Genomic DNA, 15,769 nt, shown 5'->3' with positions numbered 1-15,769 from the left:
ACGTTTGGGGGCAGGAGACGGTGGGACGCTTATGACTCTGGTCATCAAAGCAATTGGTGACTCGTCATTTGGTTCGGCCGCTTGCAGGCAGTGGAGGAGAAACCTGAATGGAGCACTTGGGACACGGCTGAGCAATAGCTGAGACCCCACGAAAAGTGGGCAAGGCCCCTCAAGCCCCTTCCCGCCTTTGCTCTGCCGCTGCCTCCAGCTTTTTAAGCATCTTTCTGCAAGCGTGCGTTCGAGGGACATAAGAAAGAGCTTGGTTTCTCTAGAATCTGATGGGCCTGGGTGGCCCGGAGCTGTGCTGTAAAGGAAGATCGCAGGACGTAGTTTGGACCTTGGGTTTGGGAGGGCGAGGCTCTCCCCTGCAAAGGCACCACATGTGCACCCTGGTTAGAGAAAGGCTGTGCCTGGAGGCAGCAGCGGGGGCTAATTAGGGAGCTTTGATTAATGGGCAGGGCCTCTCTCTGACACAGGTGGGGGGGGGCTCTCGAGAGCAGCTGCCTTCATGGAACTTCCCTTTATTGAATTAGGTAGGACCAGGCGCACTCTGCCTCGGGATATCGCGCCAGGAAGGGGAGGCTCGCTGGTGCTTTTGCTGCCGCCTGCCCTGATGCTCCCAACCTGTTAAGCTTTGACGTGGGTGTTCTTGACACACATACCCAGTTACTCTGAGTAGTCCTTGCCCATCTTTCAAGAGGGGCTGCCAAACGCAGGGCACACTTGGCATACCTCCTGACTGCAAAGCGACTGCTGTGCTCCTGGTCTCAACGCTGCAGCAATGTGCCCCCCACCCCATGCCAGTGCACGTTGGTGCGGGGAGAGGAGTGTCGGGAAGCAACCCTTAATTCAGCTGCTAGCTTGCTAGCTCCTCATGCTCCATCCCAGGACACGGGATGGTTGACAGTTGTCAAGCAAGCATTCTTTGACTTGAGTTTAGGGGCATACCTGGCTTCAGTGGGCTCACTGGGACCCAGTTTGAGGAGCCCGATCTGAGGCTCACAGCTTACATTCAGTTACAGATTACTGAGCCGCATGAAATGGAAGTCCATCAACCTCACCAAGAAACTTGCACAGGTACAGACTGATATCTTCTTTCTTACGAAATGCAAGAAGACCTATTGCAGTCGTTAAGAGTCGTCAACAGGCTCATCACAGCTATCTGCCAATCACCCATTCCCACCACCCTTCTGAGTAATACCCCTCCCCACCTTCTCACTATATAGAAGGATCTGGCAACTTCTGTTTCAGTGTATCTGAAGAAGTGTGCATGCACACAAAAGCTCATACCAAGAACTAACTTAGTTGGTCTTTAAGGTGCTACTGGAAGGAAAAATTTTTTTTAGCTTACATTCAGTCTGTTGCCTTCTAGCCTGTTGTCTCGCTGCTTCTGCCCAGTGTGGTTGCCCAGGGCATCAACTTTGTTGGCAGAGAAAGTGCATTCAGGTTTTGGGGGGAGCAAGAGCTGACTGAATGCAACAACAAGAAGATGTTTCCAAGGGATGCCCCAGAATATGAGAACATAACAAGAGCCTGTTAGGTCAAGCCAGTGCCCCATCTGGTCCAGCATCCTGTTCTCACAGTGACCAACCAGATACCTCCATGTGAAACCTGCAAGCAGGATCTGAGCATGAGAGCAACTCTCCCCTCCATCAGTCTTGTATTCAGAAGCATTGCTGCCTCCAACTGTAGAGGCAGAGCAAAACCATCATGGCTAAGTAGCCTTTGACAGCCTTATCCTGCTCCTTAAATCTGCTTAATCCTCTTTCTTAAGCCATCCAAGTTGGTGGCCATCACTACTTCCTGTGGGAGCAAGTTCCATAGTGGAAAAAGGATGAAGACGAATGGTCAATAGTGGATGCCAGACATTCAAAATGAGCAGCTGCTTGCATAGCTGTACTGTGTTGCTTTCCCACTTATTTGTGGGAAAGTTTAGCACACTTTTCTTGGTGCAGAGTGGGAATGGGCTGGCGGCAGGAATCTGGCCCTGTTTCTGCCTTGACCCCTTTGGCCACCACCTTCCTGCCCGGCCGACCCACGTCTGCTCATCGAACTGAGCCACCGCAGCAGTGGGGAAAGCCAAGCAGAGTCCTTTGAATGCCAGTGCCTTGCCTCACAAGGGCAAAGTTGGTCTTTGGTTCATGCCCGAAGGACATCGCCCCTTTGGCGTCACGAGCCCGGCCAGGCCAAGAAACCCCACAGAATGAATTGATTTGATAAATGGACATTTATTACACTCACAAATTGGCTGAAACCAATTTTGGTCACGTCAACCCCTGATAACTGCTGGGGTATTGATTTGTGTAAAGTAATACAGTGAATTTATCAGTTCAATAGCCAGCTTGAAAGGCCTCTCAGAGACCCAGCGCTGTGGCGGCTCTGCAGTTACGGGGGGCAAACGAAAGCCCAGGCTGGAAAGAGCTCTGGAGCCAGGGAGGCCCAAGGTGGCAGCGCCTGCCTCCTTCCCTCTCTCTCCTGTGCTCTTTCTCTCTCTGCTGCTCCGAGAATTTCAGCCAGGGCTGCTGTGCCTCATTTCCTCCACAGCCTTTCTGCAGGAGTGAGGAGAGCATAGCCTTGCAGAAAGCAGATCTACCTAAAATAAGGGTTGGATTCCCTCCGTGGCCAGGGATGAAAAATTGATGGTGCAGATGTCCTGGACAGCTCAGTTGGTTACAACGTGGTGCTGATAACGCCAGAGTTGTGGGTTTGATCCACTTCTGGGACAGCTGCATTTTCCTGCATTGCATGGGGTTGTACTAGATGATCCTCAGGGTCCCTCCTAACGCTACAATTCTATTATTCTACGTTGAGCCACCGGCATCTTAACTGCCACTTCAGCTGGTCTTTGCTCTGTTGCTAACCAACTCTTTCACCTTCCAATCCTAGGCAGTGCTGCACAGTGTAGGTATCAAATTATTTTTATCTTCAGAAAAAACCCTTGCTGTCTTTTTCTTGGTCGGCTTTTGCAGCAGCCCTGCCAGGCGGACCTCCATTATGCCCATTTTGCAGATCGGGAACTGAGGCCGAGATCACCATGGTGGTCCAGGTCTCCCAATTTCCAAATTGCTAGTGAGTTGCTTTGTGCCCTTTGCTCAAAGTCAATATAAAAAATATGTTTCCAAGGGATCTTGCAAGAGTATCGCAGAACCTGCACGCTGAGAGGGTCTTTCTTGCATTTTACCTGTGGAATTTCAACCAGCCAGCCTTCAGCCACTTATGTTTGAAATCACATGAGTTAAATGTGCTTAAGATGTGGCCATACTATAATGCGTCTGAATAGCAGTTGTCAAAGACCCACAGGAGGCGGGGAGTGCTCTTGCACTCTTATGCTGTGATCTTGCTTGGGGGGTTCCCCACAGGCAGCTGGTTGGCCACTGCGGGAACAGGATGCTGGGCTCTATGGGCCACTGGCCTGATCCAGTAGCCAGGCTCTTCTTCCATTCTTATGGAAATGAAGGAAATGTTCAAGGTGACTTTGTCTGCTCCAGAAGGGGAAGGGCAAGGAAGGAAAGCAGAGTCCTCAGAACCACACCACCTGGCTGCCGAAAGTCCTGCTCAGCGCCACCTCCACCTGCCAAGATTTTGCCAATCACTCCCCAAACACTTCCACGCATATCCCTTCAGGTGTGAAGAGTTAACATTTGCTTCTTTTTTAAAAAGAAGAAGAAGAAAAAGACCGAGCTCCTTCCCCTCCTAAGTCCCACACTTTTCTTGGTTTGACTCTGGTCATGTCAAACTGCTCCTTCCTTTTGCACAAGGAGGAAATGGCGTCGCCACCCTCTCCCAAAACAATCAGTTGAGCAAGGCCTGATTCTGGCCTCAAATTTTCTTGCTTTCATTTTAAAAACACATGGAAGGAAACAGGCAGAAAACATTCAGAGATGCTCATCTCTCTCTCTCTCTCTCTCTCTCTCTCTCTCTCTCTCTCTCTCTCTCTCTCTCTGTTGTTGAAAGGATCATTATTTGGAGCCCCCTGTCTGGAAAAGCTCACTGGCCCTTCTCCAGAGTTCGTCCTCTGCCTCTGGGTGCTTCTGGACATGCTGTCCACATTGCCCTTCTCTGCAAGAAGCACAGTGGCCTGTTTTCAAGCATCTGGTGGTTCTCATCTGCGCTCTCTCACTCTCTTTCTCTTTCCTTCTGTCTGCCTTTCCCTCCCCTTCCATTATCCTACTCGGCTATCACAAGATATATCTTTTGCTCGTCATTCTTTTCGAGCTTGGCATTTCGCCTACTTTTAAGGAGCGCCTCTGTCAAGCGTAATACGTCGCATCTCTGGTCTCGCTGACCTCTGTCAACCGCCAAGACAGGGCTGAGTGGAATTTTAAAAAGCCGCCTGTGCAGGTGAGCGTTCTCTGCAAGGAGGCCCTGTCTAGCGCAACAACCTGGCACCCTTCTGGGCATCTCCCATCAGCCCCATGCAGCGCAGCAACGGGGGAAGGCTGCAAAATAGAGCTGCTGCTGCATCCTCTCTTCTTTGCACAAAGTATCACAAAACACTTTTATGAGAGTGCCTACACCGACTGGCAGCCATTCTCCAGGTTTTCAGGCAGGATGCATCTCCCAGCCCTGCCTGGAGGTGCCTGGGATTGAAGCTGAGATGTTCTGCATGCAGACCACGTCCTCTGCCCCTGAGTTATGGTTCTACAGCTTTTGAGAAGTGCGTTGGAAGGCAGAGGCCTTGTTCTAAATAGGACTGGAAACTGGGAAGACCTTCATCGGATGAGGCGTCGCAGCCTCTCCTTGATGTATCAGTGCCTTTTCAGCCCAAGGAGCATGGGAAGCTGTCGTGGCGTGTGAAGTCAGGACATTGGTCCACCTAGGCTGGGGATATTTCCCCTGAATGGCAGCAAAGAGTCCCTTTCCTGGGTTGTTCTCCAAGCCCATTTGTCTGTGATAGCATCTTAACTGGAGATGGCAGGGACTGAACGTGGGGCCTTCTGCATGCAGCTGTAGCTGAGCATGTCATGCTGTCGCAAAGGTTCTGAGGTGGCTGGAAGCTAAATTGCTGCTGTGCCCGGTTTTGGCAGGTTTTGAATCTGAGATTATTACAGTGGTGCCCCGCAAGACGAATGCCTCGCAAGACGGAAAACCCGCTAGACGAAAGGGTTTTCCGTTTTGGAGGTGCTTCGCAAAAGGAATTTCCTATGGGCTTGCTTCGCAAGACGAAAATGTCTTGCGAGTTCCTGCGGGGTTTTTTTCCTCCCCCCCCCCTTTTTCCCAAGCCGCTAAGCCGCTTAACAGCTGAGCCGCTAAGCCGCTTAACAGCTGATCGCTAAGCCCGCTAAGCTGCTTAACAGCTGATCCGCTAAGCCGCTAAGCCACTTAACAGCTGATCGCTAAGCCGCTAATGGGCTTGCTTCGCAAGACGAAGAGACTCGCGGAACGGATTCTTTTCGTCTTGCAAGGCACCACTGTATTTGAATGCGGCACTGACCCCTTTGACCCTCTCCCTTTTCTCCTGCACCTTGAGTTCTTTTAAGTTTAGAATATAAGGAGAAACTGCTGGATCAGGCCGTGTAGCACAGCATCCAGTTCTCACAGTGGCCAACCAGATGCCTCTTTGGGGAAACCCATGAGCAGGAGTCGTTCACAAGAGGAATCTTCCCCTTCTGCAGTTCTGGAGGCAGAGCATAGCCATTCTGGCTAATAGCCATCAGTAGCGCTCTCCTCCTCTATGAATTTGTCCATTCTCCATTTAAAGTCACCCGAGTTGGTGGCCGTTACTATCTCCTGTGGGAGAGAGTTCCACAGTTCCCTCTCCTTCTCCATGAATGTTTTTGATCCTCTTTTAAAGCATCAGGAAAGGACAAACGAAAGAATGACTGAGAGCTGCCGTGGCTTCATCTTTCTGTCTTGGAGTGGCTATGTACTGTATTTTTCGCTCTATAAGACGCATCAGACCACAAGACGCACCTAGTTTTTGGAGGAGGAAAACAAGAAAAAAAATATTCTGAATCTCAGAAGCCAGAACAGCAAGAGGGATCACTGCACAGTGAAAGCAGCAATCCCTCTTGCTGTTCTGGCTTCTAGGATAGCTGTGCAGCCTGTATTCGCTCCATAAGACGCACACACATTTCCCCTTACTTTTTAGGAAGGAAAAAGTGAGTCTTATAGAGCAAAAAATACGGTATTTTAATTAAGATCACCAGCACACAGAATAGCATTGAGGCAGGAGGGGAACACAAGTCTTGGCACCAGGGAACTTTCAATCTAAATTGTAATTTGGGGGGGGGGCTATTTTATGTATTTAACAAAATAAAGTGGTTTCATGGGCTCAGGTGGAATGGCTAACAGGCGGTGGCTATGAGAAGAGCTTTTTGGATCAGGCCATTGGCCCACACGCGGGCATAGATGCACTGTGGATGCAAACATGGCAGCTTAGTAGCAATTTCCAAATTCCTTTGGCTTTCTCATGGAGTGTGGCTACTGGTACATTAGTCATCGAGCTGCTGGATTGTCCTCTCCTGCTGGGTCCATAGTTCCTCAAGCCCTGGCAAGCAGAAGTGGCTTCACCTCAGTGTCGCGTTTACAACTCAGAGGCCCCAAGAAAAAAAATATCTGGGTGGTGAATGTGGCACATAGAGCAGCTGGCATGGTTTGGAGGTTTGTGGCACCATTTTTCATGCTGTGTGCTGGCTTTCCTGGGTGGCTTTGGCATGCTGAAGTGGTCCTCTGAATGCTTCAGAGCACACCAAGTTGGCGCCTCGCCCTGTCCTGACTGAAAACTGCTTCTTGAACATTTTCCAGGAGAGGAGGAGTCACGGTCAGGACACGGATCAGGGGGTTCAAGATGCTGCTTCACCGTGCCACAGCAACCCAGAAAAGCCAGCCTCGTGGTGAGTTGTGCACCTCTGAGAAAAGGGAAGTGGGGGTTCAATAAGTTTTCAGCCACAATTTCACAGGGTATGTGCAGGGAGTTTGTTTTTAAACGTATTTACATGCTGCCAATTCATAAAACAATTTATACAAATTAACATAAAACGCCATTAAAAATCCTGCCAAGTTGTGTCAGGAAGAGCATGTTCTGCAACTTGCATAAATTAAGCAAAATTGCCTGCATGCTTTTGTTTTGCATAATTTATTCTGTTGGGGGCTGCTTGCTGAGGCTGCCAAGGGGCAGAGCATTGTAGCTTCACATCACTGCAGCTCAGAAATCCAGCTCCTGCCCACGTGCTTTTTCAAGCCTGTTTTTATCTATGAAGACAAGAGCTTCATAGAGTTTTTGAAGCAAAAGCTGATTTTCTCAGAAGGCTAAAGCAGGAATCCTGCGCCAGGCATTATACAATCATACCTTGGGTTACAGAAGCTTCAGGTTGTGCGTTTTCGGGTTACAGACGTGCCAAAACCTGGAAGTACCAGAATGGGTTACTTCTGGGTTTTGGCGCATGCACAGAAGCGCTAAATCGCTCTTTGCGCATGTGCAGAAGTGCTGAATCGCAACCCGTGTGTGAGCATACATGATGCTGTGGGTTGCAGGCACTGCAGGATCACGTTTGCAACCCGAGCATCCATTGTACAGTCATACCTTGGGTTGAAGTAGCTTTGGGATGAGTATTTTCGGGTTGCGCTCCGCGGAGACCCGTAAGTAAAAGAGTGTGTTACTTCTGGGTTTTGCCGCTCGCGCATGCACAGACGCTCAAAATGACATCATGCGCGGAAGTGGCGAATCACCAGACACGCAGACGTGTGTTGTGTTCGCTTCAGGATGCGAACAGGGCTCCAGAACGGATCCCGTTCGCATCCAGAGGTACCACTGTACTTGGATGGAAGGACAGAATCGAGGCAGCCACATGTGGAATCGACAGGGCATTTCTTGGGTCAGAACTCACAAGCAAATATTTATTTAGGAACACTGTACCCCACTTCTCACTATTTTGCCATTTTCTAAAGAGCTCTCTGGAGCTTCTCCTGTTGCTGCGCTGAGGCACCGCCCCTTCTTTTTCTCTGCTCTCCCAAATGCCCCTGTTCCAACTTCCATATAACGCTGCACATCCCACCCCAAAAAAGAATGTCCACTGATTACATCCATTAGGCACCAGCGACAAGTGTTGAAGAACATAAAGAGAGCCTGCTGGATCAAGCCAATGAGCTTTTTGGCCAGCATCCTGTTCTCACAGTGAACAGATAATAGAATTGTAGAGTTGGAAGAGACTCCAATGGTCATCCAGTCCAGCCCCAGCCTGCAATGCAGGAATCTCAGCAAAAGCATCCGTGGCAGATGACCATCGAACCTCAGTATAAAAACCTCCAAGGAAGGAGAGCCCACAACCTCCCGTGGGAAACCTGGAAGTAGGATTCGAGCACAAGGGAAACTCTCCTAATCTGTGGTTTCCAGCAGCTGGCATTCAGAAGCATTGCTGCCTCCAACTGTAGAGGCAGAGCAGAGCCATCATGGCTAGTAGCCATCACTGCCTCCTGTGGAATTGAGTTCCAAAGGTGAACTTTGTGCTGCGTAAAGAAGTCCTTTATTTTATGTGTCCTGTCCTTTTCTTTAATGCAGCAGCCAGACCTTAAGCACAGCCACTGAATGTCAACAAATGCTGCCCCCTTGTTCTCATGTGGTCACTTTTTCCTTCCCTTTTTTAAACGCTGTGCATGTGCTGTGATCTGAGAGTGCAAAGCTGCAGTCGGGGTGCCAAGAAGAGCAGGATCCACAGGGAAGCTGTCTGCCCCAGAGGGCAGGTTTGGGCAACCCAGAAGTTTTAAGTGCTGCTCCTCTGCAAAGTAGATCCTTTTGTGTTCCAAACCCATCCCCTGTTTCCCTGGCATATCTCCCTTGCATCCTCCTCCACCCTAGCACCATTATTTACTGCGGCCCATGAGTCTTCACAAGGCTGCCATGACCTTGAATTCAAGGCTTCCTTCCCGTTAGCGTCAGAGAGGTAGCAAACTTCTCCTTCCCAGGTCTTTGTGCACAAAGGTGGCGAGCTATTGAGCCTCTCTCTCTTTCCCCCAACCCTTTCCCCTCCCCTCTCGGTCCACCCGACAGGTCCCTTTCTGGTTCATTCAGTGTCCATCCTCCCTCCTGTTTCCCTGGCAACGCTGAGTGCACATCCTGGAAAACTTTATCCGAAATCTGCTCTGGGCAGCTTTCCAAATCCATGCTAACCTGATTAGGTATCTCTGGGGGCCTTGCTGGCTAATCAAATTAGGTAGCTCTAATGGCAGCGAAGACTTTGAGTGGGCAGAGAGCAGTAAAACATAGTGTATACTTAGTGATAATTATACTTGCTGTTGTGTCATTGATTTATATGCCTTTCCCTTTTTTATGTGCCCAGATATATAACCCCTTCCTTTGTTTTTCTTGCATTTTCGATTGCAGCCATTCGGAGGAAGGAAAATGGCTGGTATGACGAGGAGCATCCCCTGGTTTTTCTCTTCTTGGGATCGTCAGGAATAGGTAAAGTCATCGTCCTTTTTTTCCCCTTCTTTCATTTTTTGGGGGATGATGCAGGCTGGTCCAGCCCCAGAAATAACGCCAGTGCTGATTTTTCCACACATGCTAGAAAAACCAAAGATGTTGCACCACAGATGGGCCAGAAATCTCAAGTCTAGTTTTCAAGTACTTTTCTGGGCTCAAGTAAAGGACAGGTTTTTCAATCCACTTACCTTCCCCCTGCCCAGAGACACTGCCAGTGGTTCAAGTCATCGGCAAACACCACTTTCTATAACAAATAAGTTGCAACAGCATAATAGTGGCACTGAATGTGAACTATCCCAAATTCCAAAGTGAGAAAATCACACTAGGTACAATATTCACGTGAAACATAGAATTTTTCTTCTTCTTTTTTTTTTGAGAAATATTTATTAAGGTTTTACAAAAACAAATATACAAAAACACATAATAAAAGAAACAAAAAAATAAGAATAAACACACAGAAAAAATAAGAAAAATTATAAACAATTCCATTTTTCATAACTTAAAATTCATTTGCTTGTTTCTTTGACTTCCTCACACCTCCCCTTCTTGTATTCCCATTTAAATAATCAAATCAGCAAATCCTTACCCTCTTTCATTTATCTTATCTCTATAACTTAACATTTTATAACTCAGTATTTTCATCCATTATCAATTCATTTTTGCATATTCTTATTAACTTTGTTGCTAATACCACTTATTTCCAATCCAACATCATTTTAATTATGTTTTTACCTATTTATAACCCTTTTTCCATATTCTTAAAGCATTACAGCTGGAAACCACTTAATTTCTATCCAACATCATTCTAACATTCATTAATTTTACAATATTTCTGTAGATAGTCTTTAAATTTCTTCCAATCCTCTTCCACCGACTCTTCTCCCTGGTCTCGGATTCTGCCAGTCATTTCTGCCAATCCCATATAGTCCATCACCTTCATCTGCCATTCTTCCAAAGTGGGTAAATCTTGTGTCTTCCAATACTTTGCAAAAAGTATTCTTGCTGCTGTTGTAGCGTACATAGAATTTTTCTTATTATTATTCAGTTATAAAAATAATTGTATACTGCTGTGTCATTTAAAAAAACCCACACCAGCAAAGCGGTTTACAGAAATAAAAGCATAAAACCATGCAATAAAACCATTAAAAGGGTAAAAACAGACATAAATTCACCAGGATCATTCCCTATTTGAAAATCCTTAATCGTAGCATCATCCCAGAAGTCACCAAGAGTTGTATTGCCTTTCGCAAGCTTCTTGCCAGCTCCAGGAAAGGATGGCCCCGGGGAGAGCTGTATGTGTTGCCAAGGCATCCACACCCCACAACCACCAAACCGAACTGGCACCCTGAGATCTGATTCCATTTTTGAAAGACAGAAGCAAGTTTATAGCTCCTGTTGCAGAGCAAAGATTGAGAAGGGTCCAGCAAAGACAAGGACGCTAGAATGGACCAGGAAGAGCCTTCTCACTGGAGTAAAATCATGGGTGGGGAAGGCAAGGGAACCCAAGGCCCAGTCAGCATTCTGGACCCCTATGTTGTTTTGGGTTCTAAGCTCTGATTAGCACCAACCATGGCTTGGCATGGGGTCTGAATTGAATCACCCTTTCTGAGACACGGAACCAGTGTTAGAAACTGGGATAGAAAAGCTAGGAGCCAAATGGCTCCTGGGACCAAAGTTGTGGGCGCCAAAACAGAATGTCTAGATGCCACGGGGGGGCGGGGCGGTCAGGTCAGCAACACTTTAAATTTATTATTTTGATAAGCATGAATTAATACGCAATTTGCGTAAGTGACACATTGTTAATACCACATTTTAGCAGAAATGGTTAATGCATGTTTAATTTAGTATTGGCAATAAAAATATTAGTACCATACTTCAGTTTTCAAAATACTCTACTATTTATTATTAAGCTCCTTAACATATTGTCTATCCTTAACATGTACTTTGAGGCTCCAAAGCACATACATTTCAGTAATCCTTGAGTGTCAGCCAGGCGCAAAAAAAAAAATGGCACCCAGACTTTTTGAGGTGCTTTTTGGCACCCTGCCAATTCCGAACACTGGAACCAGGCAGATGAGAGAGCAGGTGAGGCGGAGTCATGGAAATTAGGGGTGAAGAGGCAGGACAAAGCTTTTAGCAGAGAATAAAGTGTGGCTTTGGGACGTACAATATGATCACATCCTACACACATCTAACATGTGCTATTTCAATGGTACATGGTTGAAGACCAGCTGGCTGAAATCACACAAATCAAATGTAAGCGGATAGCTTAAAAGATCCTTTTGAACAGGATTTCCCCTGCATGGAGAGTGCTTTTAAACTGTCAGACTTGCATACCAGGCTGTTGAGATGCTCTTGCCGTGATCTCAGACAACCCTGTGAGATTTCATGAGAGCATCCCAGAACCCAAAAGGCAAACCTGAGAGCTTTAAAGTTCTCTGCCTTGCTTGGAAGGTAAGGATGGTCATGCAACGGTGCTTCGGGTATACACCTTTTTTGCGTATATGCACTGTCACCAGAGCGCAACCCCTGTGCAAGATGCAGTTGCAACGAAAAGGGTGAAGCAGCAGGAATTGGCAGTCCCTGGTTGTGAAAGGAAGAGCCAAGGGAAGGATTGTCGCTCAGAAGTCTTCCCTCCAGCATCTCGTCTGGGTCAGGCAGACCCTGGAGTGCCCTTTCACCTTGAGGGCACCTTACCAGGGTCCTGCAGGGGCTTCTTTGCGCAGGTACATGCCTCGCGAGGGACAAAATCTCCCGCCGCAGTGGGGGCTGACATGTTTGTTGATACCATGTCAATGTGGATTTATTCCGTAATATGTGTTTTGAATTATTGATCGCCTTCATGCCTAGACTTTTATGATAGACGTTGCATATAAATCCAATAAACAAAGAATATTGTGTTTCCCAGCAAATCTGCTCCTTGTCTTGAAGTCAAGGACGTTGCGTTGGGGGAAGACTGGGTTGATGGGCCTCGGCTCCATCGCTCGCCTGGTCCTCCAAAGCACTTTTGCACAGCAAATCCTTCAAAGCTTCCTTTTTTTCCCAGTGGAGGCAGCAGGGACAGTTCACTTTCCTTTGCAGTTTATGTTTTCCTAAAACACCCCACAAAAGTTATTTTAAGAGCAAAAGGTATTCTGTAGCCCAACTGTCCCCAATCTGGTGCCCTCCAGAGCTTTGGGCTGCAGCTGCCTTCAGGCCCAGCTAAGCACAGCCATTGATAGGAGTTGTATTCTCAACACGTCTGCAGGGCACCAGGTTGGCAGTCCAAAAAAGTCCTTTCTGTCATCTTACAAAAACGTGAGCATGATAACTAATAATTTTGTGTAGGGAGAGTTTGGAGGCCTTTATAGGGTTAAAAGAATCAGTTTCCAGCAACCAGTTCCATCCTAATGTGGCCAAGAAGAGCTCAAGGTGGGACTGTGCAGACGAAGGGGCAAGGGAGGGCAGCTCTGGAAGGAAGTGAAAGCAGAACCTACGGGGTCCATCCCTGAGACTGACAGCTGTCACTGGTATGGGTCCTTCAGGGAACCCTGTTTGTGAGCAGAGCGTTAGAAGAGCCATTGGCCCATCCAGTCCAAAAGCAACTCTCCCCTCCTGTGGTTTCCAGCATCTGGCATTCAGAAGCATTGCTGCCTCCGACGGAGAGAGCCACAGGTCATGCCACTGTCACACCACTCCTCCAGCGCTGCCTGCCAGGGGGTGTGAGAAAGCCTGGACCCACAGAAGGGGAGACCATGCTGTGGCTGACGCCCAGCATCCTTGCCGACTCGGTTTCCAGGTGTCTGAAACCTGGCGGGGGGGAGGAGCCACAGCGTGGGCTCTGTAGCCCAGGATGTCCCACGTGGCCAGTAGACACAGGAAAAGGTGGTGCTGTTGCAGTGGCTCTCGTGTTCCTGGGGTAGCTTGAGAATTGAGCCGGTGCTGTGTTTGTTTTTGTTTCTTTAAGTATATATTAGCCCAGCTGGTAGAAGACTCTTAATCTCAGGAGTGTGGGTTTGAGCCCCTTGTCGGGCACAAAGTTTCCTGCATGGCAGGGGGTTGGACTAGATGACCCTGGTGGTCCCTTCCAACTCCACAGTTCCATGATCTCACTTGTAACACAGACGCTGCAAACGGGTCTTGGTTTTGTTGTCGCACAACTTCCCGAGAGCTTTTTGCATGGTCTCTTCTTGATGTTCTTATCAAGGCGTTTCTCCCTCAACACTCCCTCTTTTCTCTGCCACTTCTTGAACAGGCAAAACTGAACTGGCCAAGCAGACTGCCAAGTACCTGCACAAAGATGTCAAGAAGGTAAGGCCTCTGCTCTCGGTTCCCCCAGCAGAACAGCCTTGTTTCCCCAGGCGTCAGTGGGTGGAGCGGCAAGGGACCCTGGAGGCATCGACCAAGAGGGTTCCCATTTCACAATTTCCTCCCTGGAGCTGCTCTGACCTGATCCAGAAGAATTGCCCTGGCCACAACTGTGGCTTCTGTGGGAGCAAGTCACCACTTTAAAATGTTGCAGTTTTGTTTTGGAGTTATGCAGGATGCCGCTCTGTGCGCAGGTTTCCAGGGCGAAACCACCGTCCCTTTCCCTGTTACGTTTTTGTCCTCGCTGCCGTTGTTACTGGCTCCACATCAAACACCACAACAGCCAAGGACAAACAGGCCGTGCTAATTCAATGGCATGCTCAGAACAAGCGGTTCATTAAAGCCTAATCAGTTTGTTGGTTATTTAGTTAATTAATGCATCAAAGAGGGCGTCACAAAACGGAGAGAATTATTGGGGAAGGACAGGAGGAGAGGGCGGCTTATAACAGCAGCTGGTGGGTTAAGGGAGATGTTATTATCGAGATCTTGTTTCTGTGCCAGCTGAAAGCCCGCCTCATCCTTTGGGTGTGCAGCAAAAACCTCGCTGGTTTTTAAACAAAGGACAATATATTCTGATTGTGGTTTCTGCATCATTGGTTACCTTTTACAGCGCAGCCCAGCCGTCTTGGGTACATTTGAATGCAGGAATGCAAGAAAAGTTGGGCGTGATTTGGGTGAAAATTCTGGCCGCTGTGTTTTGGAGAAAGCCCAGGGATGCTCATTAACTTGGGAGTAGAGCATCTGCTTTGCGGGACGAAAGTCCCAGGCTTGGTCCTCTATGACCACCTCCAGGTAGAGCTTAGTGTGTGCCTTGCCTGAATCCCTGGGGAGTTTCTTGGATGTCTTCAAGCTCTGCTCAGTCAGCGCAAAGGGAGCATACGCAGTCCAGCATCCCTATTAACCAGTAACTAAATAAAACAAGCCATACCACTGGTCTTTCTCCCCCTGCATAGTCTACTGGCAGCCACTTTCCAGGGTTTGAAACTGAGCCGTTCCCAGCCCTACCTGGAGATGCCGGGGGGGGGGGGGGGGCTTGAACCTGGGCCCTTCTGCAGTCAGAGCAGATGCTCTGCCACTTCTTCTCCTAACAGCTTTTGTGACTACAGATCAATATGCAAAGTGGGGACACGACAGACAGGTCTCTGCAGAGCCTAGCATTGCAGCAGGCATGCTCTGTCAGGGATCCGGGATTGACTGCAGCTGCCTGTCATCAGCACCAATAAATGAGTCCCTTTTTGTTTCCTTTGTGCCACCAGGGTTTCATCAGGCTGGACATGTCTGAGTTTCAGGAAAGACACGAGGTTAGTAAGAGAGATGCACACCCTCAGCAAGACCATCACTGTTTGAAGATCCCAGAATCGCACCTGGCGACACTTGGCATTCTCACCTTTGCTGATACCCTCCTCTTGGTGGCAAACTCCACATACTCACCCTTGCTCCTCCAGCCTCACCTGAAAAAAGAAAACTTAACATTTCTATGGTGTGCCCTATAGAACACCATCTCCCATACATTCCTTCCTGTCTCCTGAGAACAGGGAGGTAGCTGTATTCTGTGTTCCTTGTTTCTTAGTTGCAAGATTAGTTGGGATATAAAGTAAGGCTTTTTCCATGGTGCCTGGAAAGAGATCTCAAGCCATCTCCTTGTTCATTTTCCTCCCCTTTTTATTTTTTCCCTGTTCATTCATTTATTCATTTTTGTTGTTGTTGTTGTTTTGGCCTTGCTATGAAAGGCTCAGTATTGTCTGAAAGTGGAAATCTGTTGCAGGATAAGCTTGTGGCTTTTTTTAATGAAAAAAAGAGAGAATTTTTAATCTAGTGGTTCCTATACCTTTTGGGAACCCCATCCCCTTGGTTCCACAAACTCGGCCCCAGTTCCCCCACTCTATAAAAAGCATTATTCAAAATTGCAGTTTGCATGAGCAAACGCCCTCCAATCAGATGTCAAAGACAACTATCTGAAAGGAAAGTTTTAAATGTTTGACATTTTACTATGTTTTTATA

General features: G+C 47.9%; 1 protein-coding gene across 2 annotated transcripts in view; it reads left to right on the top strand.

The window, feature by feature from the left end:
* Positions 1 to 15,769, top strand: part of CLPB (ClpB family mitochondrial disaggregase) — a 72,262-nt gene that overhangs the window by 45,467 nt on the left and 11,026 nt on the right. For both annotated transcript variants that reach the window (XM_083609798.1, XM_083609797.1), the window contains exons 8-10: positions 9,323 to 9,400; positions 13,656 to 13,711; positions 15,025 to 15,069. In XM_083609798.1, coding sequence (XP_083465924.1) covers positions 9,323 to 9,400; positions 13,656 to 13,711; positions 15,025 to 15,069 — 179 coding nt within the window. The remainder of the gene's footprint in view (positions 1 to 9,322; positions 9,401 to 13,655; positions 13,712 to 15,024; positions 15,070 to 15,769) is intronic.

This window comes from Podarcis filfolensis (genome assembly GCF_964270895.1).
Source record: "Podarcis filfolensis genome assembly, chromosome: 4".
In the NCBI taxonomy this organism is placed as follows: domain Eukaryota; kingdom Metazoa; phylum Chordata; class Lepidosauria; order Squamata; family Lacertidae; genus Podarcis; species Podarcis filfolensis.
This window is presented reverse-complemented; position numbering and strand designations above follow the sequence as displayed.